The sequence below is a fragment of the Ictalurus furcatus genome, chromosome 7 (assembly GCF_023375685.1).
Source record: "Ictalurus furcatus strain D&B chromosome 7, Billie_1.0, whole genome shotgun sequence".
NCBI lineage: Eukaryota > Metazoa > Chordata > Actinopteri > Siluriformes > Ictaluridae > Ictalurus > Ictalurus furcatus.
The window spans coordinates 24648672-24672836 of record NC_071261.1 but is presented as its reverse complement, the minus strand read 5'-3'; the positions used below and the strand labels follow the sequence as shown (position 1 = coordinate 24672836).

Genomic DNA, 24165 nt, shown 5'->3' with positions numbered 1-24165 from the left:
GTGCTGTGCTCAATACGTTTAATAATTTGATTATGTTCATAAAATTAATCTGTGATGTGATAATAAGGTAGTTTGCCTAAGTATTGATCCCCTTTGAATTTTCCAATGGGAAAAATGGACCTAATTGGGATAATATGGTAGGAGTCTAAACAAAAAAGTCCATAATATTGAGGCTATTTATTATTATTATTATTATTATTATTATTATTATTATTATTATTATTAATAATACTACTACTAATAATAATAATGTTTTTTAAAATATATAATTATTTACCCCGTTGCTGTGTAACACCTAAATTAGTTCCGCTGCCACCAGCTGTCAACAGAAGTCACATGATTAGATGCACCTGTGTGCAATTAAAGTGTCACGTGATTTTAATATAACTACACCTGCTCCTGACCCCAAAGTTTGTCTGAGAAAAGTACCAATCAGGTTTTAGTTATAAGAACTATCTAACCTATAAAACACTAGAAAAAAATCTATCACAAACTTAGGGGTCAAACAGCAGTGGGGGTTAATACATATGCATTTTATATGTAGCTAAATCATTTTGCAAACCATATAGAATTTTCAGCCCTACTTTAATACTATGGGGCAATTTTGTGTACATTCATGACACACGACTCCAATTAAGTCCATTTCAGTTCCTGGCTGTAACATTACATATGGAAAAGTTCAAGGAGGTGAATACTTATGTAAGACAATCATAAGGAAATGCAAAAGGAACTAAAAAATAAATAAATAAATAAATAAATAAATAAATAAAAATAATAATAATAATAATAATAAATAAATAAATAAATAAATAAAATAATAATAACATTTGCAGAAATGTGTTACACCGAAAAAGTTTGTGAACCCATTCTCTGAATGAACTAGATAGAACTCAACAGAAAAGCAGTTAAACACATCCCCATCATTAGTTTACAAAGTTTAACTTCAATCCCAAATACTACCATATTCGATCACTTTAGTGCACTAAGTAGCTATCATAAAGCATAGGCTATGTAAGGAGGAGGGGTGATTTGGGACACGGCCCGCGTACAGACTCGCCCTGCCTCTATTCGCTTTCCAAGAAACGCGGAGAAAGTCTCAGCCTGGCTCCACACACTGAGCTCAATGAGCGCCGAGCTTGTCCGCACACACACCTAGTTTCGCTCGGTCCGTCACTCGAGCCCAGGAATGCCATGGCCACTCAGCCCAACCAGGACTACTTCCGCTCGGTCAGCAGCGAGTCCACTACCTACATGATGGTGCCGGCGAGCGGCCGCAGAGAGTCTCCGTCCAAGCTGTGGCTCGCCATGGTGGTGATTGTGGTGGTGGTGCTGCAGATCGCCTCCACCACCGGACTCTTCCTCTACCTAAACATGTCCCTGTCCCAGGTGGGCGGTTTGTTTTTAAATTCTCCTGCACTCTTAAACTTTTTACAGAACTGAAAAAAAAGAAAAAGTTGTGTTTAATCACAGTGAGCGCAATTGTACACATCTGTGTACACATCAGTGTTTGTTACTGACATCCAAACATGTGCAAGGTTTCATTCTGTCTGTTTATTTTTGTGTGTATATACAGCCATTTTGCCATTTTATACTTCACCTCGAAAGTAGCAGTATAATATTTTGGTGCATATATATATATATATAGAGAGAGAGAGAGAGAGAGAGAGAGAGAGAGATTTATATATAGATAGATAGATAGATAGATAGAGAGAGAGAGAGAGATTGTATATGTTTATACTTGCATATATATACTAATATATTTTGTAAGCTATTTATTTAAGTTCATTTAAAAGTATTTATTAAGACCAGATTTTGTCAATCTTACACTCTCACAAAGTGTACCAAACTGTGCCTTTCTGTTTTTACTGGGATATACATCTTTTACCTGGAAATGCGAATGTAATGTAACTTTAACATCTATATAAGGTACAAAAATGGACCATAAACATTTTAGGATCTCTTCCTGATTAGCAACAAGTTAGACAGAAAAGAACGTTTTGGTGGCTTATATTACACTGCAACACATATATGACTTTTAGTAACATAGAGATCTTATGTCCCCATGTATGCTTTTCACATAGAAAACCATCTGATACTGCAGAACAGATACAAATGCTTCCTTATGCTTCCTTTTCTGTGAATCTGCCAGAGAAAGACTCCAGACTGTTGAAGCACAAATCCTTGAGGAACACTGTACATCTGTGCACTGGATACTTTCTAACATTTGTAGAGATCTGAAACTGTCTTTGTCATTTGTAGGGCTATGCTTTATGATATGAAGTAGGAGCTACAGTCTTGTTTTGTTACATTCGGCCCGTGGTTGTTTTGTGCTGTTTTTGAGCCATTTTAAAGGGACTTTTCCATGCTTGCTGGGAGATAGCCATAATTCTTTTCAAAAATAGACATTGTGGTTTGGGAGTAAGCTGCTGTAAGCAACTGAGGCTACACCAAGGACAGTTTTGGTTTAGGTCATGGAGTGATGTGTAATGCATCAGTATTGTCCTCACGGTCCCATGATGATGATAAGCTGTATTCAGCTACATTGACTTACAAATTCTAGATGTTCGATCACTCAGAACCTTTACATAAGTCTGGTTCTGCATTTACAAGACTTAAATAAATACCTGCATCAGAAATGATAGTCAGTGTAAATAGATTCAGCATTTTAGCCGATAGACGAGGCTCCATCATGCTCAGTGAAATGGAAAAGGAAAGGGGAAAAAGGTCAGACACAAAGACTGTAAACAGTAGAAAAAGACCAAAGGGAAGGACTCGTACGTAAGGGTATGGCGTTGACATTGCATTGAACCAAAAGCTGACCTATTTTTGTCTACTTCCTGAGGTCCAATCTGAAGGTGCTTGCCAGAATGGAGTCAGTCTGCTTTTAGGTACGTCATGGCGCTCGACTGAGCCCGTGACTAAGCCAGTTTACCACTGAGTGTGACTGGTGCGCCCACTTCCACATGCTGCTGTTTTTTTGCAAGTCAGCGCCCATTGGAGGCTTTCGTAATGCCACTGCGCTCTACTCCAGGTGCTCTGTGAGAGAAACCTTCACCAGCAATAACAAAAGTTGGTGTAAAATTATATCCTGCACGCAGTGTTTAGCTTTTTCCCTCCAACTCGGTCAAAGCCTTCTGTGACAGTTTCGATTGCCAAGATCCACAAAAAAATTTTACTCACTTACACCTTCCTATGTCTGCCTATTTATTGTTCTTTCTTTCTTTTCTTTTTGCTCTTCTCCGTCAGTCTGAACTTTTGGGGTTTATGCAGAACAGTCCTTATGCAGCTAAATTTGGCTGCCTTTCTTTGTGGATTCATGTTACGCCAAGTTAGCTAGCCTCAAGCAGGGCTTGGATGTTTCCCAATGAGACACAAGATTTAATCGAAACTGTTTCACGGAGTTTAAAATAAAACACAACACTGCTGCCCACACAAATGAACGATATTTTTTATACGGGCTTGCTGTTTATGGAATTGTGTTTTGAATCTTTATCACCCAGAGTATACAATTCTTCAACGCACACAGAAGTTTTTATCGCTTTAATTAACACAAGCTATTAATTTACTCTTATGTTTAATTTACTCTTTATGTTTAATTAAGTGAAAAGCAGTCAGTTTAAAAAAAAGTGTTTAAAGAAAAAGAGAAAGAATTGAGATGGGTTTGCAAATCATGCACTTGAAACGCACACACACACACGCACGTCTTTGTTTTACTATCCATGTGAGGACAATCTACTAACAATTATTAATGTGGCTAATTAATAATTAATGCTATGCCTACAATTAAGCCTAACCCTAACCTTCACCTTAGTAACCAAAAGGAATCCTTTATGCTATTTTAGGTGTTTTTGTTCCTCAAGTGGACCAGCTGCAACCTAATGAAGGGTCATTAGAGCTAATGTAAATATCCCGAGCTCACACACGGCGTAGCAGCCAGATGGGTCGGCCTACCAGCACTGTTGTCCTAGAAGCATGTAAACACTTCTGCTCAGGCTCACGTTATCACAACCCGTAAGAACAATATTGGCAAAATAAAAAGACCCAGCCGTTAACTGGACCTCTGGTTTACTCCAGCCCTACATGAAAAGATAGATGCTATCTCTTCATTAAGGCTCATTTGTGAGGCACGTCACACACAGCAGGCTCTTCTCGCTTCTCAAGGCTCTCACTTGTGCTGGAAATAAAACTTCAGGAAGGGAGACTACATTTTACAATCATATCACACATACTTTCCTTTTTGAATGTGCTCAGAGCTGATGAAGGCTGGACAGGCTGCATTCCTTCAGGCCCAACAAGCAACACTTTAAGATTTAAATGTGTTTGTTACTCGGTCCAAGAGCTGCTTGAGTCTGTACTGATTTTTGTATAAATTAAAATACAAGGGGAATTACCGCCTATCCTGAGCGCCTCGCTGCCTTAATGGGAAACTTTTGGTGGTTTTTGCTGCAGGATATCGATCTGATTCCACTGTCAGGCCTATAGTTAGTATGCCGCAAGCACTCTCTGTGATTAACCCGAGCTGAAGACAAACAGAACAGAAAGCAAGAGAATTGAGAGGCATTCGAACGACCACAATCTCTTTGAAAGCGTCTTACAATGGCGTCTCAAAGGAGCCAGTCTCCACTGGTCATTTAAGAGATTTACGAGCCAATGAGAATAGGCAAAAGAAAGGAGATTATGCGTAGAAGCATGGTTTTCTGTAGCAACATGTGGGTGATTTTTTTGGTCATCGTCTTTCTGCCTTGTGTGATTGCCTTTGTGCTTGTGCACTCAGGTGTGAGATTTGGTGTTATGGAGCTGCCGAGATGGCATGTTAATTTTCACTCAGCGATCTACAGGGAAGCGAAAATTAAACATTCACTACACCTCTGGGGCTTATCAGCAGGCACTCCTTGTTGTGCAGTGATTTCTGAGAAATGGAAAAATCTCCACCCGGAAGGCTTTCTAGTCTTATAATACGGAAGTATGTTTAAGTGCTATGTCAATACCTTGATTTAATGTCTCGTAATTTCAACTTAACTTGTTATATAGACATATTACTTCGATTTCTAACAGTTGAACTGACCGACTATTATTTTGACAGTTTGAATTAGACGTATCATGTCTGAACCCATTTAGGTGAATTCCATATTAGTAGATGTATATGCGTGTATATTAGACGTAGATGTATATTCCACTTAAGCAACATCTGGGAAGCAGCATACTCAAGAAGATTTATAAGCTAATAGTCAATAATTTAGTCTTACTTCGATTGTAGGGTGTTTTATATTGTCTAAGTCAAACTAAACAATATAATACAGTACTGTGCAAAAGTCTTCGGCACATGCAAAGAAATGCTGTAAAGCAAAGATGCCTCCAAAAATAATGAAATTAAATCTTTCTCCGTTTGAAAAATACTACAAAGAGCAGTAAACTGTAATAAATGAAACAAAAGCAATATTTGGTGTGACGACCCTTTGCTTTAAAAAAAATGATTAAAAAAATAGTCTCCAGTAGAATTAGTGCAGTTTTATAAGGAAATGAGCTGTAAGTTTTATTGAGCATCTTGCAGACCCAGTCACGGTTCTTCTGGAGATTTTGACTGTAGCAATCGCATCTTATTTTTGCAGCAAAACCCAGCAGCCTTCATTGTGTTTTTTGTCTAAAAAGTGTCTCTTATCACTTAATCTGCTGCTTTCTTTACTGACATACAAAAAATTTTCTGTTACATTTAATTTTGTGATGGAAAACTACTGTTTGGAAAGTTTGTACTAAAAAAAAAATAGGGTGCCTAAAATTTTTGCACAGTAATGTATGTCAAAATAATGACAAGTCGAAATAATGAGTTATAACATCGAAATAAATATATAATACCTTGAAATGACAAGTTTTTAAGTTAAAAAGTCGTCTGTTTACAACTTTTAAAACAGTTCAAGACTTCTGGAGTATTAGACTTCATTTGCATTACAGCAATTAGGAACAATAATTAAATAGTTATTATCCTTTACAGGGTGCAGTTACATAATGTATAATTAAACAATAGTTATTATCCTTGACATTGGATTATTAATGATTACTATTGACATTTAGTTTTGCTCCTAGTACAAGAAAGCTCTTCGTAAAGTTTTTCCACTTAGCGGTATGAGTAGCCTATATTTAAAAAAAACTAAAAGATTGATTCCTGAGTGTATTCGCCCTGCCTGCCCAGACAACCTGCTCTCCCCCAGCCTGAGTTTAGTTTCCCAAAGCTCAAGCCAAGCAGATTAGCTGGAACAGAGAGAAGCGCAAAAACTTTTCCCCACAAACCCTGATGAATCCTGCTGTTTCCTTCTGACATCACAGGTGAGAATTTGGAAAAAAGCACCAACAAAAAGTTACACATTAAAAAAGAGACAGGATGATTGAGAGGGGGAGAGAGAGAGAGAGAGAGAGATCCTGGCAGGGCTTTAAGTTACTGGTTTCTCTTTTTAATCCTTCCCCAAAAAGTAGCGATATGTTGAGTGAAGCATAAAGTTCAGCAGTGGCAGGTCCACTCCACTCTTCCCCCTGCTCCAGAAACCAGGAGTAACACTAGAGCATTGTTCCTCATTTCCTGCTACTCTCTCTGGGATCAGAAATCCTTGCTCACCATTTCTGGACCCCACACTTGCATCCCTACAACCGGCATGCAACTACTGTTGATTCTATAGCATTTTGTTGTACTGTATATTTTACTACCAATACATGTAATACATTACATGTGGATATGGAGCCTGCTGCACAGATTCTATAAGGAAGCATGACTAGGTACATAGCTCTAATGCTACAGCTTGTTTTGTATCTTAAGGCATGGGCGTGCCACAGATTACTGGCATATAATAATAAACCACACCTTGGACAGTGCTTTCAGATATAATATATAGTAAACAAATATGCTACTACTTGTAGAATTTTTTCTTTCTTGTTTTTTGCTGCAACTTCAATCAAGCATGAACTTGTAAAAGCCAGGCTGTATCTGTCAAGTAGACAGTAAAATATTAAAGTGGCTCCAGCAGTTTGGCATGAACCAAGAAAAACGTTAACAGTCCTACCAAAAATCCACAAATAATAACAAGAAAACCACAAAGCTGTACTCAGGTCATTTTTTAAAGACCTCAGTGTGCTCTGCATGTCACAGACACAATTTACAATCTATACAAGTAACTGAAAAACTGGTGAAATGCATGAAAAGGAGCTTGATTTCCTGTAAAGCATTGAGGTTGCCTTGTCCAGTGTAAACCAACGTTTGTTTTTAATTGAGGGTCTGTTCGCCTCCCAAGTCATAGCCCTAAAATCATGATATAACCTATAAAACTGGCCTCGATTCAGCCCTGCCCTACATGCTGCAAGGGTAAAGCCCACTCATTAGCTGCTTGATTCACACTGCCTGATTTGTTTAACATCATTGGCTCTGAAAAAGAGACCCCTTCACCCTGCATGCCCTCTCTGTCATGCTCTGGAGGCAACTGCTAAAGAATCATTAAGAGCAAATGCCAACCGTGACGCTAAGCAATTTCTGATTCTAGGCTTCAAATTGCATGCAGACCTCCTTCCTAGATCATTTTCAAAGATTTGCGAATGTGGATAAAGAGAAAGGGAGAGAAAGGACTTGCCTCTTAGCAAGGTCACTTAATCTTCCCCCTCGAGGATGTAACAGCTCTTCAGCTAGCTCACAGTCGTTGCGTTTAACATGTCCTATCTTATTTGCCCTAGCATGTTCATATGCACTTCTCACAGAAAAGGTCAAGAATTGTGTTCAAACTGGCCACAAATCGTGTCCTGGGTTTCAGACTGCTCGATTGTTAACCACCCCTTGGGTCTTGTTCGGATTGTTCTTTGATTGTTGTTCAGAATTTGTTGCGTTAGATTCATGACAGCGGGAGAACAAAGCAATCTGAGTCGGTTATAGTGTTCCTTTGCCAAAGCACACATAGTACCACTGATTTCTCTAGGTACATGTCTCTAAATCTAAATCAGATCATGGATAGGGGATATGAAATGCATAAAAATGAATAGACAATAAAAGATGAAGATATTTACAGGTGTAGAGTGTGATGCAACTGGCGAATAAAAAGAAGTGTAAAAAAAAAAAAAAGAAGTCAAATCTGTCAAACAATAAGAAATGCCAGCCTGATCTATAAAACTTGGTGTATTGGAGGGTGTAGAGCCGATGAGTGAAAGTTATAAGGGGTCATATATAATGTATAATATATAATGGATGTCAGTGTGCTCCGTGTGTCACAGGCACAATCTATAATTTTTCATTATCCAAAATAATATATATAGCTAACTGAAAAATTGGTATTGGTAATAAGGGTGAAGAATCATTTGTGGCAAACTATAAGAAACTCAGCTTGATCATTGAAACCTTCCTGTGATTGGTGCATTGACAGGTGAAGAACCAAGGAGTAACAGAAGAGCTGCGATGTCTGGGATTGCTCAACGCCCTGGATAAAAACCGGGATATTCCAGAGGACCTGGCCCAGCTCTTAGGAGAATCTTGCATCAAACTGGCTGAAGGCATCAAGGCCTACATCTCTAAGGTAAGTCTACATCTGGAACCAGTTAAGAAGCACAAGCGCTCCATTACACAACCTGTGAAGCCGATCCGTGCCGTCGCCAGGCCTGTTTATCAACAGGCGGCTCATTTCGCTGACTTCGACAGATCAGTGCTTTTTAAATAATATGTTTCACTCGAGTGTTTGGGCTCAGTGGCGAAACCAGTAGGCGGTTTCTAGTTATGCTCTTCATTACTGTTACCATAAATGTGTCAAAGCAAGTCAGTCATTTCTTAGTGCATAAAATATAGACGCCTGACTCATTAATTGCTTTAAGGCGCTTCATGATTGTGCCTGTGTTTCTCAGCAATATGCCAAGTGAGTCACCAGTGTGCCTTATTCATGAACTACTTCACTATCCCAGCTCAAAGGGAACTACTTGGTTTTCCCCAGGAACATCTGGTTAATCCTGTGTTCAGTTATTTCATGTTCTATCCTGTAGAAAAACGCTGAGCAAGTTTTTGTCATCGAGTATCTTTAGGTGATGGAGGACCACACGTTTAACCGCACGTGTGTTTTGTGTGTAAAAGTGCATCTATCCATCATAAGCACCAAATATATATGGTTTGAATCAATTTCTTTTGTTTGCTCTAGTCCAGCACCTCCATTTCTCCACACTTACAGACTTTATGACGCATGTCACCCCCTCCCGCTCTGTCAAATCTTTCGCTACTAATTGAGTGAGGCTGCAAACAATTTATTGGTGCTGGGAGACTGAGGCATTTGGCACTTAATTCAAAACACATGTGCCATTTTCAGAGAGATGTGGACGCAATTATGGCTCCCAAAAGAATACCCAGATCGACTTAGGGGTCAGCCACTGGAAAAAAAAAACTTATGAGGACACATATATGTCCTTGACACAAGACCAGAGAACGATATGTAATATTATATATGGATACACATGACTCTGTGTTTGTATTTGCTTGCGTGCCTACACAAGTTAGCGAGTGAGATTTGGGCTTAGAGGAAGAAAGAAACAGGTCCTGTAAGCAGTTGGAATGAGGGATAGAGGGAGAGAGAGAGAGAGAGAGAGAGAGAGGGAGGAGAAAGAGAAACAAAACAACTGAACAGTCAAGAAAACAACTGAAGCAGTGAAAGAGAGAGGAATGTTTATTAAGAGTAGGCCTTCAGAATGTTGTGAACGCCAGCACACGTGGTAGTTATTACTAATGGATTGAAACAAGAAAAAATCTCAGTCTCACTCTTACACATTACATAGCAGAGTGTGAGATTGCTATAACGCCCCTCGAACACGCACACACACCATCGACCCAGGCCTTTGTTACTGCGGCAATAATTGTGCTCAAATTTGATGTGAAGCCAAAACAAATATATGCTGCTCAACTTCAATATAAAGAGAGTTTTTCTGTTTAATCCTGCACACAGAGACCTGCACGGATATCCTCGAGTAGAAATGAGCAGTTGTAAATGCATCAGAATGCACCAGGGCGAGACTGATAATATCAGCCTTCCTGTGCCAGTTAATATCATGAACACTGACTCTACCTGAGTAAGTGGGAGCAGAGGAGAAGCCGACAAAGCCCTCTGAAAATCCCTAAATCCAGGCTCCATTTCCCCCTTGTTGCTCAATGGGACTTTTTGTCCCTTCATCCTGGTCCCATGTCCATCTTTGATTCAGTCTAATGACTCATTAAATCATAGAGAAAGCATTCCTTCTTCAAGCTCAAGAATCACTTTTCCACCATCCAAAAGTAAAAATACAAAAAAATCTCCTTCTGTCTAAATGTTAGAAGCAATGCTCAAATGCCACAGCAAAATCCTATAAGTAAAATCGAAGGGGAAGAATATACTATTGCAAATTGTATCTCTCATGATTTTTTTCTCCTCAAAGGTACAAACAGTGGAATGCATTGTAAAGTACAATAGCTGTCTCTTAAAGCACAGTTATGTACCGTCCTTCAATCTATACCTATTACATACACTATTTGAACAATTCTTTTATTTGTGATCATAAAAGAACATCTGTAAAACACAACACACTAAATGCCACTTTGGTTAAAGAGGTTCATTTATCCTAAGGGTATACAAACTTTTGCACTCAGCGATATGCATTTTTTCTAACCTTCTTTTCGGATGTTTTTGAGGTAGAGAGTGTGCATAGGGATCGTGAGCAAGAGACATTTGGGAAAGAGAAGGGACAAAAAAAAAGTTAGAAAGAAACGCAAAAAGCCAGGGAAGAAAAAAGGAGAAGTTAATAAGGTGATGGAGCTGGGGCCTGCTGGCGCTCTCGTGTTGCTCTGCTGCGGAGTACGCGAGGGCTCGCCTCCTGCCAAAAATGTTCTCGAAGTGCTCAAAGCTGGTTCTACTTAGAGTCAGATTTCACTAACCCACTACAGCGACCTTCTGAGTGAGAGAGGCAGAGCGCTTTAAAATGTTTGGAAGCCACCGTGACAGTTTTGTGTACTGCCAAGGCCGAAGGCAAACTGTCATGTCTTTAACACCCGCATTAAGTGTTGAAAAGTCAAGTAAAGGGGAAGGAACGAGTCCAGACGAGACAAGGGTGCATTCTCGAACAAGATTGAAAAAGTCTGAAAAAGTGTGTATCAGATCAACAACGAGGTCTCTGCTCAGGGGCAACAGAGCGGGACGCCATTTTTGGGTCAGCTTCATCATGCAGCCGTGAATGCCAAACTGCACTGACCCGAAAAACAGAGCAGAAATACACAGTGTATGAACACACATATACATGTGCATGAAAAACATAGGAACGACATAGTTTTATGTGTATATGTGTTTTCATTCGTCTAATCAACACTGTGATCAATCTCTGTTGGTGCATTCCACAGTGCAAAGTCTGGCTATTTGAGATTTATGGTTAACTCAGTCACTCTCTTCCTGAAGCACAGCCACTGTTACTTATTAATGCTTCTCCTTAAGAATGCACAGTGGAGAAATTGTTATCTAGAAAAATAAAATTGACTCCAAACCCCAATCTCATGCTGATATTAAGGAATTAGATTATCTGCTTAGCTCAGGCAGAGAAGAAGCTAAATAGTTTTCTCCACAGTGTGTGCTTTTGTGTGTGTGTGTGTGTGTGTGTGTGTGTTTCGAGAAATACTCCCCAGCACCTCTGCCCATCTCTTTCACTTTGCGGTCAAAGGTTTCACGTCGAGTTTGTTTATTGTTATTGTTGGGGCGCATTTATAGTTCCTATTCCTGACCTCAACCGTCAGCGTCTTGTAGTTTACAAAACAGCTGTTTTCTCTGCACACCAATTATCCCTGTTTCCTGTCTAACTTCCTGTAAGTCCTATGAGTATAAACTCAGGGATTACAGATTTCAAAGGCTTTACGGAGCCCAGCATCCAACAGAATTAACGTTCTTTTGTGGACCGAATAATTAACATTATGTACTCTAACAGGCAAGGGATAACCTACAGACAGTCAGTGATTATCACAAAGTAAACCGTGGTGCAGAACACAGAGGTCTTGTCTTGCCCTGGAGGAGTTGATATTAACCCACTTATTACACGGCTACTTAACAATGATGTCATACATTTGACACAGAGAATATTTATTGCTGAATATCTTCTAAAATAGTCCAGCAGGACTACATAGCCATGTACATAGCAACACTGAGTAGAATTTGTAAACCTCCATTCACACCCCTCCCACATGCGAAAGAGATGTTGGAAGCACACAATTGTATAGGATGTGTTTGTGTACCATTACAGTTTCCCTTCACTGGAGCTAAGAGGACCAAATCTGTTCCAACATGACAATACCCCTGTGTACAAAGCGAGCTTCATGAAGATATGGTTTGGCAAGAACTCGCACAGACAGAGCACTGACCTCAACCCCACTGAACACTTTTGATATGAATTTTCTATGTAGACTGCACCTCAGACCTCCTCACTCAACATCAGTGGCTGATCTCACTAATGCTCTTGTGGCTGAATGAGCAAATCCTCACAGTCACATTCCATAATCTAATGGAAAGCCTTCCCAGAAGAGTGGAGGTTATTATAATAGCAAAGGGCACTGAATCTATAATGAGATATTCAACAAGCACATATGAGTGTGATGAGCAGGTGTCCACAAATTTTTAGCCTGGTTAGTAATGACTTTTTATACACACCTGTTCTATGACTTGACACTCGTACTCTGACTCATTTTTATATGATTTGACGTTTGATTAAGATTTGCTTAATCTATGACTTGAGACTCAGACTTGGACTCACTTTTTTATCATTCTAAGACTTGAGACTCTACTCAGACTCACTTCTCTAAGACCTGAGACACTAGGCAGACTCACTTCTCTAAGACCTGAGACTCTACTCATACTCACTTCTCTAAGACCTGAGACTCTACTCATACTCACTTCTCTAAGACTTGATACTCAGCTTGGGCTTGCTTATCTATTACTTCAGACTTGACTTGGACTCGTATATAAGACTTGAGAGCCGACTTAGATTCCCTTCTGTAAGACTTGAAACTCTACTCAGACTCACTTATCTAAAATTTGAGACTCAACTCTGACTCGCTTATCTATGACTTGAGATACCCCATCCCTGACACACTTATCAGACTCATTTATTTGTGAATTGACACTTGAATCAGACTCATTCATTTATATAATGACACATATATAACTTGAGACTTGATTTGTCACTTATCAATGACTTCTGACTCACTTATCAACCACTTGAGGCTTGACTCTGTCTCACTTACATATGACCAGAGATTCAACTTGGACTCATTTATATACGACTTAAGCTGTTTAAGAAGGATTGATCAATATTTGTTTCTTTAACAATCAATAGCTTTGCCCAAACTGCACTGCTACAGTCTACTGCAATCTATTATTCCCATGCCAGAAGCCCCATTCTGGACTTAATTTGATGTGAGTAACATCTTGACTGGGATGTAAGGGTGAGATCACTTAGACTCAACATAGACAAGGGTAAACGGCTTGATTACAACACTAGCATGTGACGGTACTGCAGCTAAATCTTTGCCATTACAGTACAAACAGCTTGCGTGTAAGTTCATCACATTACAATACATTTACAGTATATTACAATCAAAATAGTCTTAATCAGTGTCATGTGTGAAACAGTGTTGGCAGATTTCATGTCAAGTCGACGGAGAGGAACTCCAGAGGCGAGCGTGCCTCCATCCGCTGGCTCTCATGCTGTCACGGGGAGATTATGTCATTTTAGTGTGTGCGTAGGCGCTTCTATGTCTGATGAATAGCAAGACAGCTTCGCGCCAACATCAACAGAGTCTCCATAGTGCACTTACACAGAGCGCTGAAGGCTAGACGGAGAAAAGGAAGAAAAGACTGAAGGAGGGGGCGAGTTCTGCATCTGCAGGAGAGAACAGAAACAGACCATAAATAGAGAATGATAATAAACTTTACTTATGGAGAAAAATGATTGCTTTGCATTTCTGCAAGCAGTCACTTGTTAGGAATATACCAAGTGTTTCACATTTCTGGTAAAAACTAGTCAGAGTCATGGGTTTTACGTTTGTCACTGTATCAGCCTAATACACTGTGTAGATAGAAGGAAGACCGGTTTCTAATCCAGCATAAAGGAGTTGCTTCACCGAACATGCTACTTAGTAATTTCTTGAAATCTGATACATACAGAAGACATTCTTTAGCCCTTGAGTAGGTTTTTTTTTTTTTTTTTTGAGTGTTGCTTTTCAAGTCACCATTTTGTTTTCCCACCATTGTGTGCTGAGACTTCACATTCGACACCAGTTTGAAGACTGATGTGTGCTACATAGGCATACTGTATGTCTTGCAGCATTATGCTTGGCATTATGTTCAGAGATTTCCTTCTTCCAAACTTTTACTTTCAGGCACCTGCAAGACATTAAACGCACGTGCCTTTGTTGAAACGTACAGTTGTGCTCACAACACATTTTTAAGTATAATGCGAGCGTTTCCATTTAGCTACACAATCAAAAAGTCATTAAGCGAGTGATTAGTTTAATCGGATGTTTCCATGTGGGGTTAAAACAAAATGAAGTCATAGGTTGGGACTGGCCTTGAGGCATGCGAACACAAGCCCATTATGCTGAAAGTTGCTGGTTCAAATCCTGGTCAGCCTGACAGGGACAAATGGACTGGATACTGGAGGATGACTGGTATAAAATATGACTGTCACAGGTTACTGCAAATTTCACCCCCCTGAGCAATATAACCCCCACACAAAAAAAACTAATTCCAGCCTTTATGAACTACCTCAGGCCCCAATTTCACCTACACAGCTGGCAAGTACCCAAACACAAAACTGCTCCAAAATTGTGTACATGTAGCTGCAAAAACGAATCTAATTTCTATTGTATAATAAACTCTAAAATACAGCTGTAATGTTGGCACGCTTGAGATAAACCAAAACTGCACACAGTAACCCGGAATGCGTGAGAGATATAAGACAGAAGGTTGGGGGGGCGGGGGGGACTTTCAGAAAACTGAAATGTACTGTGTTAGGTTGCACAGAGCTGCATGCCAGGACAGAGACACAAACAAAACAGATAAAATATCCTCAGGTGTTTAAGATGGTCAGGAATGTTGATGAGTCATTGCATGTTCTCTCTGAGCTTCCTGCACTAACAAGATATGTCTTGTCTGTCACAGGTAACAGAGAATATCATCTCCAGACAAACATTACAAGGTGAGCATCAAATTATTGTATGTAATCATGTTCATTCAGCCATGTAAAACTGATTACTGATTAACTCAAGGCTTCTCTTCGGACATGGGTTTGTTTTGTCAGTCCTGCACTGATTTGATTCTTTCCTACTCCAGAAGCGAGAACCTTACCACATAGTTACAACACTACAGGGGCAACGTTTGTGACACAGAGACCTTCAGCCCACCTTACACTCAGCAGCCTACAAGGTGAGTCATGTCTGCTTTAATTAAGAATTAAGCTTTATAAGTAAAGGTCGTTGTTTTGTACTTTTAATTCTACTGTATATCCAGTTAACTTTTTCCCCCGCTTTGTGTTGGAGTGTAACCAAAATGTAGAAATAGCCTAAGCATACACTGAAAGGAGTTGATGTACATTTACAAGTTTAACTACTTTCAGACATTAACTCTATGCACTGTGTACTCTACTGTCTAGTGTATGAATTTTAGAAAGATAATATCGTCTCAAATATATCAATAGCGGTTTTTTTTACTACCCGGAAGTATAAGCCGCTTCCTAGTCGATGACGCATGACGTCATACGCACGTAACGTGACGCCGCTAGCTTTAGCCTAATACCCAGAGTCACCGACAATGACTTTCTTCAGTTTACTGTTTATATACTTAGTTATATACTTAGTTTATTTTATATATTAGTATTTATGCGTTATTTTTTTATGGATGCACAAAAAGCACTGAAATAACTACAGTCCTAAATGAATAATATATTTTCTGGTGTGTGTGTGTATTGAGTTCTTCTATAATTGGGTCTTATATAATTGGACCGACAGTCGTGTAAAGTTTTAGTCTGAAGTTTATATTTGCAACACTCAGTTTGTGGATTTTATTTTAAATAAATGGAAAATGGTACTGAAAGTAAGCCCCCCCCCCCCCCCAGATGAATCAAAGAAAGAACAAAAAATTGGGCAAATAATGGATTATGAAAATAATCGTTAGTTGCAGACCCAATGTTCACTCTTGTTTTTGCTTTACATTTATTTCCTTTCTGTTTCTAATCTTTACATAGTGCTATCCTGTATTAATCCTCTATTAAGACAATCTTTCAGTCTTAGACATCTTTGCTTTGGTTTAAGTGCCTCTGAAACGCTTTTTCACTGGGCGAAACAACGTGTCATCATATTTTAACGTTATGTACAATGCACTCTCGTTTACACAGCACTTTAACTGACAACTGAATGTCATTCTGGAAACAAGCATTCAGTACTGAGAAGGCATGGGTTTTGGGTTATGACAATTCAAGCAAATGCATCACTGTGTAAGATTTGTACACAGTATAAAACTATCATCAATTGATTTTGTTAGAAAAGTGAAGATAAACACAGTTGAATTTTATTTTTCATGCATTTTGTATTTTGCATGAGGACAAAATGAAAGGTGTTTTTGCAAGTAAAATATTGTTAAATCACATCCAGATTTTCGTTATTGGAAAGCTTTATTTCGAAATCTTCACCGGACATACTCCCACCATGTGATCCAGATGGAGGAAAAGGTTGAACACTTCTCCCTGGTCAAATATTAAGGGTTGTGCCAAAATACTGCAGAGAATATTATTCCTTTATGTTTCAGTAATGAGATGAAACTTGTTTTCAGAATTGTTGAAAAAGTTTTAAAGGTCAAGACAAACACATTTGAATTTCATTTCAGCAGAGTTTAAAAGGTCGTTTAAGAAGAAAAACCCATCACATTTATGAATTCATTGTTTAAAAGATTCCAATTGTATCTGTAAATACTAACTTTTATAAGTTTATAAATATACTTTATTACCTCATATATCAATTCAAAAAGCACGGTCCTCAACTGATTTTAAGTAAACCAGCTGATCTTTGTTAGCCAGCAGTGTTACACACACACATGCTAAGCAAGCCAAAACGGCTGTGGTTCCACACCGTGAGTCACAAGCATGATAATTAAACTGCGAAAGAGTTGAAGCTGGAGTTTCACTTCCTCAAGTGTTTTCCTGTTTGATTGCAAAGATATGCACTGATTTCACTCCAAAAAAAATGTCAACAGACAGTAAAGAATTGTTCTATAACATGTATGTAAGTAATCTCACTTACAGGCATGTATTAAATTCAAAAACCTCAAAATGCCACGACTCTGCAAATGTTTATATCACAGAGCTGGCGATGAAAGCAAAAGTCTAATGTAGACATCTGCTGCTCATCTGCAGATTTGTTTCTGTGTCTCAGGCAGCTTGCAGTTAAGAAATCTTTTGAATCTTGGAATATAAGTCATGGATTTCGTCTTGCGTGATCTATTGATCTTTATTGAGGAATTCTGCTTGTTTTGTTTGAATAACCTCCCACTGTGTCTCCCACATACACACACACACACACACACACACACACACACACACACACACACATACTCCTCACTTGTCCTGGACATTCTTCCTCTTCTTCTTCTTCTTCTTCTTCTTCTGCTTTCTGTCAGCTTCAGATCCATACCTTCCTCTAAGCACTAATCCTCTATATTCATCACTCAAGCTTCTCTGAGCTCCATCCTGTCCTCCTTACATCCCAGCACTTGTTTTCTTCAGTCTCGCCCTGTTACGCGATAATATGATGAGGAAATCTGTAATAGTTACATCATTAATGTTAAGCTGCAAGGTTTTCAGAAACATGGTCTTAAAGCGTCTTAAACATCTGTCAGATTTCTGCATTCGCATGGTTATCTACTGAAATTTAAGAGAACTCTCTGAAGTCCATTTTAACCAAATCTATAGAACAGAGTTGCTGCAGTTTTGTACCATTTAATGTCACTCCTTTTTATGGAGTTGTTAGGCACAGTGACGAAAAATATAAGTCATTACTATATCCTGTTGAACTCTTAAACGTCTAATTGGTCAGAAGGTATATGGCAAATCACAAGTTTATATCAATGCACTAGTTCTAATATTACTATCGTTACTATCGTTTCCATAGTAACTAATGTCTTGTATGACAGATGATACACAAGCACTGTTAATGTGGTGAAGTTTTCTGTAAAGAGGTGTTTATAAAGCATTTTTGGAAGGAGTCACCAGTGTCAGCACTTTGTAACAGTCAGTGAAAAACTTGTAGTTTTCTAGTTACACGGTAGCATTTTCAGGAAGGGGGGCTTTGTAGTTTCTCTGTAACATGAGAAGCAGCTTTTTTCTACTTATTAACATCAAGAGAGAAAAAAAAAGAGACGCATGTGAACATTATATGAACATTTACACAGGCTTATGTCAGGCATCATAAGGTGTTATGTATGCTGTCCTATAAATAATAGATTCATAAGAAAGTGTTACAAATTGTTTTTGTATTTTAGAATAAAAACAAACAATATTAGACTTTTTAATACGTTGTTATTAATATGAAATATCGTATTAATATTTGTGTTTTTTTATATTGAGATTCTGCGGGGTTTTTATGCGTCGTTCCAGTTGTAAACTCAGCAAATATGAATATCACGATGCGTATCACATATTGTAAAAACATCTCCGTCAGATGGCCTGCATTCTAGACATGCATTGAATCTGAACATATCTCCCTCTTCCAGGTGCCACTTCTCAGTATCCGAGTCCGCAGGCGGACCTGCACCAGTCCTGCCGCCACCCCGTGCGCTCCTGGGCCAATCAGAGCTTCGGCGCCCACCTGCACAACATGACACTGGCCAATGGGCGTCTCCGCGTGCCTCAGGACGGTCGCTACTACCTGTACGCACAGGTCTACTTCCGCTACCCATCACCTAGCGAGGGCGAGCAGAAGGGCACCAGCCACCAGCTGGTTCAGTGTGTCTACAAGAAAACATCATACCTGAGGCCCATCCAGCTGCTGAAGGGTGTAGGCACCAAGTGCTGGGCACCTGACGCTGAATATGCCCTGCACTCCGTCTACCAGGGAGGTCTGTTTGAGCTGCGTGCTGGCGACGAGGTGTTTGTGTCTGTCTCCTCCCCCTCAATGGTACACGCCGAGGACTCCTCCAGCTACTTCGGAGCTTTCCGGCTGGACCTCTGAGGGCAGATCAGAGAGACTGCGCCAAGGTTACATTACCCAAGAGGCACTGGGAGGCTTTCGTTGTCTCTGTGTGGTCCCAGAAGACAGCTCAGACATTGCATTGTTTTATTTTCTTTTAACAGGTTGAGATTTTTTTTTATATTATATGTGAAGGAAGTGGTTCAGACAATTGGACCCCCCCTTGTTTTTTTAAGGCGGAAGAATGTATGTATATTTTTAAAAGCACATCAAAGATGTGGATCTTGGAAATGGTAGCAAAAAGGACAGTAGGATTGCCAGAACTTTGCGAGGCTTAATCTGTGCCAATCATGTGCATGTCTGACATATGAGGAAAAACTGTGCTTTCACCTCAGGCCACTGGGCATCGGATATAATGCATTTTTTCAAATGTACTGAGATACAAGAAGAGGAACGCGTGCCAGGGGAAAGAGGAGAGGCGTATGCTGTGCAGATGCAGGAATTCTCTGTGGCCCGTCCAACCAGTAGAGCAGCATACAATCCCAGATAGAGACCTAAAAACAGATACCACCACCTGGACTCTCTCTTTCTCTCTCAGACACACATGCACCCACAAACACAGACAATACAGAATGCACTTACTTAACCCAGTAAGCAAGAGACGGAGGCACATGAGATTTGTTGATCCTTTCATTAAGTAGTCAGACTCAATAAATCAAAGGCAGCGACATGTTTATTTTCGAATACACATAAATCATATACTCCCGCTTAAGTCCTGCTTTCTAAAAGCAGACACGCCTCACTCACCCAAACACAAACACGCCCTCAATCAACAAGAAAGCAGTCCACTCAGCTTGGACATCTGTGATTTAAAAAATAAGAGTGTATGAAAGGTTAAACACACAGGGTGCCATACAGTTTAAATGTCACACCCGTGGCCTTTTAATGCTTTGTTTTCTCCAAAACAACAAGGACATGATCGCAAACATTTTCAGTATGTACAGTATGTAACCCTTTGTCTCTTTCTCTCTCTCTTTCTCTTCTCAGTTTTGTGTGTGTGTGTGTATATATATATCTATATATACACACAGTACATGATGGATATTTAAGTTTTCAACATGCCTCATATATTGGGAGTGTGACCTCAACTTCAACGTACTGAGGTTCTGAATAAGCAATGTGTGACTGCAAATGAGAAGAAAAATCAGCAGGCCAACGTCTCTGCCTGTACATATCATTTGATGGACAACAGAGCTAAGGGTGAGGCAATAATGTGTAATATAAATGGCCAGATTCTTGATAAAGGGCCAAGCTGGACTTCAATGTAAAAAAAATGTTTCTTCCTGACTGGACTCCAGCCTGAAGTTTCCCTGATAGTGCCACTATTCTCAAGGCTTAAAAAGCAACTGCTGCCAATACACAATACACACAAGAGTGAAATGCACAGCCCGGGCACTTTCTGTTTCCTTTCCCAAGGACTTGGTTGTGAGCCACAACAAACGTTATAAATCATCATCTCCATCTGGGACGACATCTTGGAAGGAGTAAATGCATCAAGGAGACGTATTGTGCAACAGGCATAATCGATTCGAGTAAGCATGAATGCGCAAGATCAGTCATTGTAGACTCAAATGCCGAAGTGCCTTTCAGTGCTGCATTGATCCGAATGTGTTAGCGTGCGAGGCTATTGGACTTGGTCTGCACAATCAGTATAACAGAGGTTATGAGAAGGTGTTACAAGTGATTTGGCAGAGGCTGAGCAACAACAAAAAAGACTATACAGATTCAAACAGTGTGTTAGGATTCATATTACAGGCACAAGGCACAAACATGTATGCTAGGATTTATCTGTTTAAACTATAACTTGTTTCCTAAATCTTTAGCAAAGCTACACATAAGGTTTACAGCTTTGTGTGAATCTTGGGGCCGTGGCACACCAAGTCAGAGTCGAAGAACTAGCACTAACAAGGTTAACTGGTGATCATTTCCTGATGCCCTATATCCTGCACACTAAAACACAACACAAAACTACAGCTGAAAGCATGTAGGCATGCATGTCTGTTCCTTTCTTGTGTCAAAGAAAATAACTCTCCATACCAGCAGGTGGCAGTAGTCTGTCTTCATAATCAAAGACTCTTCAGTTAGGTCTCACATCTCACACTACTGCAGTAAATAGTATGTAACTACCACACATCATCTACTGAGTAGGTATCCTGGATTACTAAAGTAGCATACGATTTAGTACAGTAGTATGCAGAGATGCCAACATCTGTAATTTTGCCATATTATTTACGAGTTTTGATTCCTTGCTATGACAATACAGGAGATCCATCAAAACGTCGTCAGCTAAAGCAGTAGTCAGAGCAAACAAATAAAATACGTGCAGCAGAAAAAGTCTATTCACTGAAGGGGAAAGGACACTGGGCATGAAAGAAACACATTTTCTCCGGGTAGCAGATTTTTTGCATTACTTTTGCTTTGCGCTATCTTTATCTGGATGAAGGATTTTGACCTGTGAATTCACTGTGGTTTTGTGGCCAATAGAAAACAAGTGGGTGGAGCTATGTTTTCTGGTGTGTGTAAAAGTGCATGGTGCTGTTTATTATTTATGCTGTTAGCATGAAGCCATTTCTTTAATCGACATATGCTATATGGCCAAAAGTATGTGGATTTCTGACCATCACCCCCACATGTGTTCCTTCCCCAAAGTTGGAAGCACACAGTTGTATGGAATGTGTTCTGTATGCTGTAGCATTATGATTTCCCTTCACTGGAACCAAGAGACTCAAAGCTGTTCTAGCATGACAATGCCTCTGTAGACAAAATGAGCTCCATGTAGACATGGTTTGCCAAAGTTGATATGAAAGAATTTGTGGCCTAGACTGAGCCCTAACCTCAACCCCACTGAACACCTTTGGGATGAATTGGAACGCCAAATGCACCCCAGGTCTCCTCACTGAACATCAGTTCCTGGCTTCTCTAATGCTCTTGTGGCTGAATGAGCAAGGAAACAAGGAAAGCCTTCCCAAAAGAGTGGGGGGGGGGTCTGAAAAAGCACGTTCAGAAAGCACATCAATTTGTGATGGTCAAGTCTCGACATACTTTTGGCCATATAGTTTCTGCAAAGATTTTTGTGGTAAAATATATTTTTTCTCTCTACCTGCTAGGACTTTCTTGCTTGGTGTGTAGGGACAAACTAGCCTAGCTGGACACTTCATTTTTTTTTTTTTTATATACACGTGCTGTCTTGTGATTGTAGTTTCTTGTCTTGTGATGTAGCTCGTCTCTTCTCTTCTCCTTTTTCTGTGCCACCAATTCAACTGGTGTTGATGAGAACCAACAGTACAGAACAAACCACATAAAAACTCTGATAGTTAGCCACTCATATATAATGTCCTCAAATTACCGACAGTCAGCTTGGTGTGTCAAGATCCTCACTAGAAACAGTCAGGTCTGGTTGCACAGTAGCCCAACAGGGCCACATGTTTACCTAAGAGTAACCCCACACCAATCTAAAGCACATGTATCTGTGTGAGTTTGAACAATTTAGAATTTCACTGTGGAATACTGGCTAAACACACAAACTCCACTACAAACAAGCAAACACTACCCTTTAACCCTGATATCGAGCGTTAGTGTGTGGCAGGTAGCGGGTCTCCATGGAAAGGCTGAAACTGTTACACTCTGCAGAATCCCCGCGGCTTTAAACAGATTCCAAACAGGATCACCTTCTCGACATACAGTGAGGAACCAAATGTGAAATCGGTGGAAGAAATGTGTCTTAAAGTGAATGTGTGTAAAAATAGTGCATCCACAAAATAGTGGATGTAATTCCTAAAATGCCCAGATCTGAAATATTCATGAACTGTATGAGTTTTATTTGATACCAGACTGTGTTTCGGTGAAATTCCTTGCGGAAAAAAATGAATGTAGTCCGAACCCCGTGAGCAATACCGAACAAAGGGGCTTTTGTTTTTCTTCTGCCCAGGGCTGTGTATGTTTTTTTTTTCTCCTTTCGAATTGTTCATAATCTTTAAAATCACCAATATGTGGGTCTCATTTTTCCTTTGATGAAAGATAACATGCACTGTTTACCACTGTTGTTTTCTCTCTATATGAATGTAAAAAAAAAAAAAAGCAATCCTTTGATCTTTTGTGATCTGTGATTTTGAGGGACATGTGTCATTTCTAACAATAAAACTGCTTGTTTTCCAGCAGACAGTTTACTCATGAGTGTGTTTTAAAAGTCTAGACGGGTTCATTAATTTTGTTTTACTCATCTGGTTGCCATACATCATGTTCTCTTAGAGCTTAAAAGTTTTCCTCTCTCTCCCCCACATTCTCCCCCACATACCCCCCCCCCCCCCCCCCGACTTAATGCTGAGTTTCAGATCACGCCCCCGTCCATCTCCCACCCCCACATCTCTCATAACTCACCGAGACAAGCCAAACGTGAGTCACCATCAGTCTCATACTTGTTGGGGGTCCTGACCCAACCCCCTCATCTTCCCTCATGCAATCTTGTACACACACACACTTGGTCATTTACACAGGGACAGACCACACACACATCTAACCAATTCACACAAACCCCCAATCCAACCTATTCAGCAGTGACCACACACCTACTTATTCTTTGTCTATCAAGCAAACATGTATATACACACCCTGTCTTTGTCCAACTCAACCTCATATACACACTGACCCCACACACTCGTCTCACCGGCTCATTCTGTTCACCAGCCTGTTCGACTGTGCACACGCATGTGTCATCTTAACCCATCATGAGTCCTTCTCCGAGACTGCCAGACATTCTGTCAGATAAATGCATCCTTCTGCTTTCTTGTGCTGGAATGCCATCAGATACCATGCGCAGGAACAAGACCTGTCTAAAACCACTCAGACTTTCAACACACAAGCACCGACCTCGTCTTCCCCTGACAGACAGTAAACACAAACAAACAGATGAGACCAGCTGGCAG

At 39.9% G+C, this 24165-nt stretch overlaps 1 protein-coding gene across 1 annotated transcript; it reads left to right on the top strand.

Annotated features, from left to right (window-relative positions):
• The first annotated feature begins 313 nt into the window (after window positions 1-313).
• Window positions 314-23400, top strand: tnfsf10l (TNF superfamily member 10, like). The gene is made up of 5 exons (XM_053629403.1): window positions 314-1386; window positions 8391-8540; window positions 15168-15204; window positions 15339-15431; window positions 18768-23400. Exons 1-5 carry the CDS (start codon window positions 1192-1194, stop codon window positions 19223-19225), a joined length of 933 nt encoding a protein of 310 aa, XP_053485378.1. The 5' UTR covers window positions 314-1191; the 3' UTR covers window positions 19226-23400.
• Window positions 23401-24165: the final 765 nt, after the last annotated feature.

Bases quoted from the DNA above. Each gene is read 5' to 3' on its own strand.
- tnfsf10l (XM_053629403.1), top strand. From the start codon at position 1,192: ATGGCCACTCAGCCCAACCAGGACTACTTCCGCTCGGTCAGCAGCGAG. The intron at 1,387-8,390 runs GTGGGCGGTTTG...GTGCATTGACAG, and splicing joins TAAACATGTCCCTGTCCCAG to GTGAAGAACCAAGGAGTAAC. The intron at 8,541-15,167 runs GTAAGTCTACAT...TGTCTGTCACAG, and splicing joins TCAAGGCCTACATCTCTAAG to GTAACAGAGAATATCATCTC.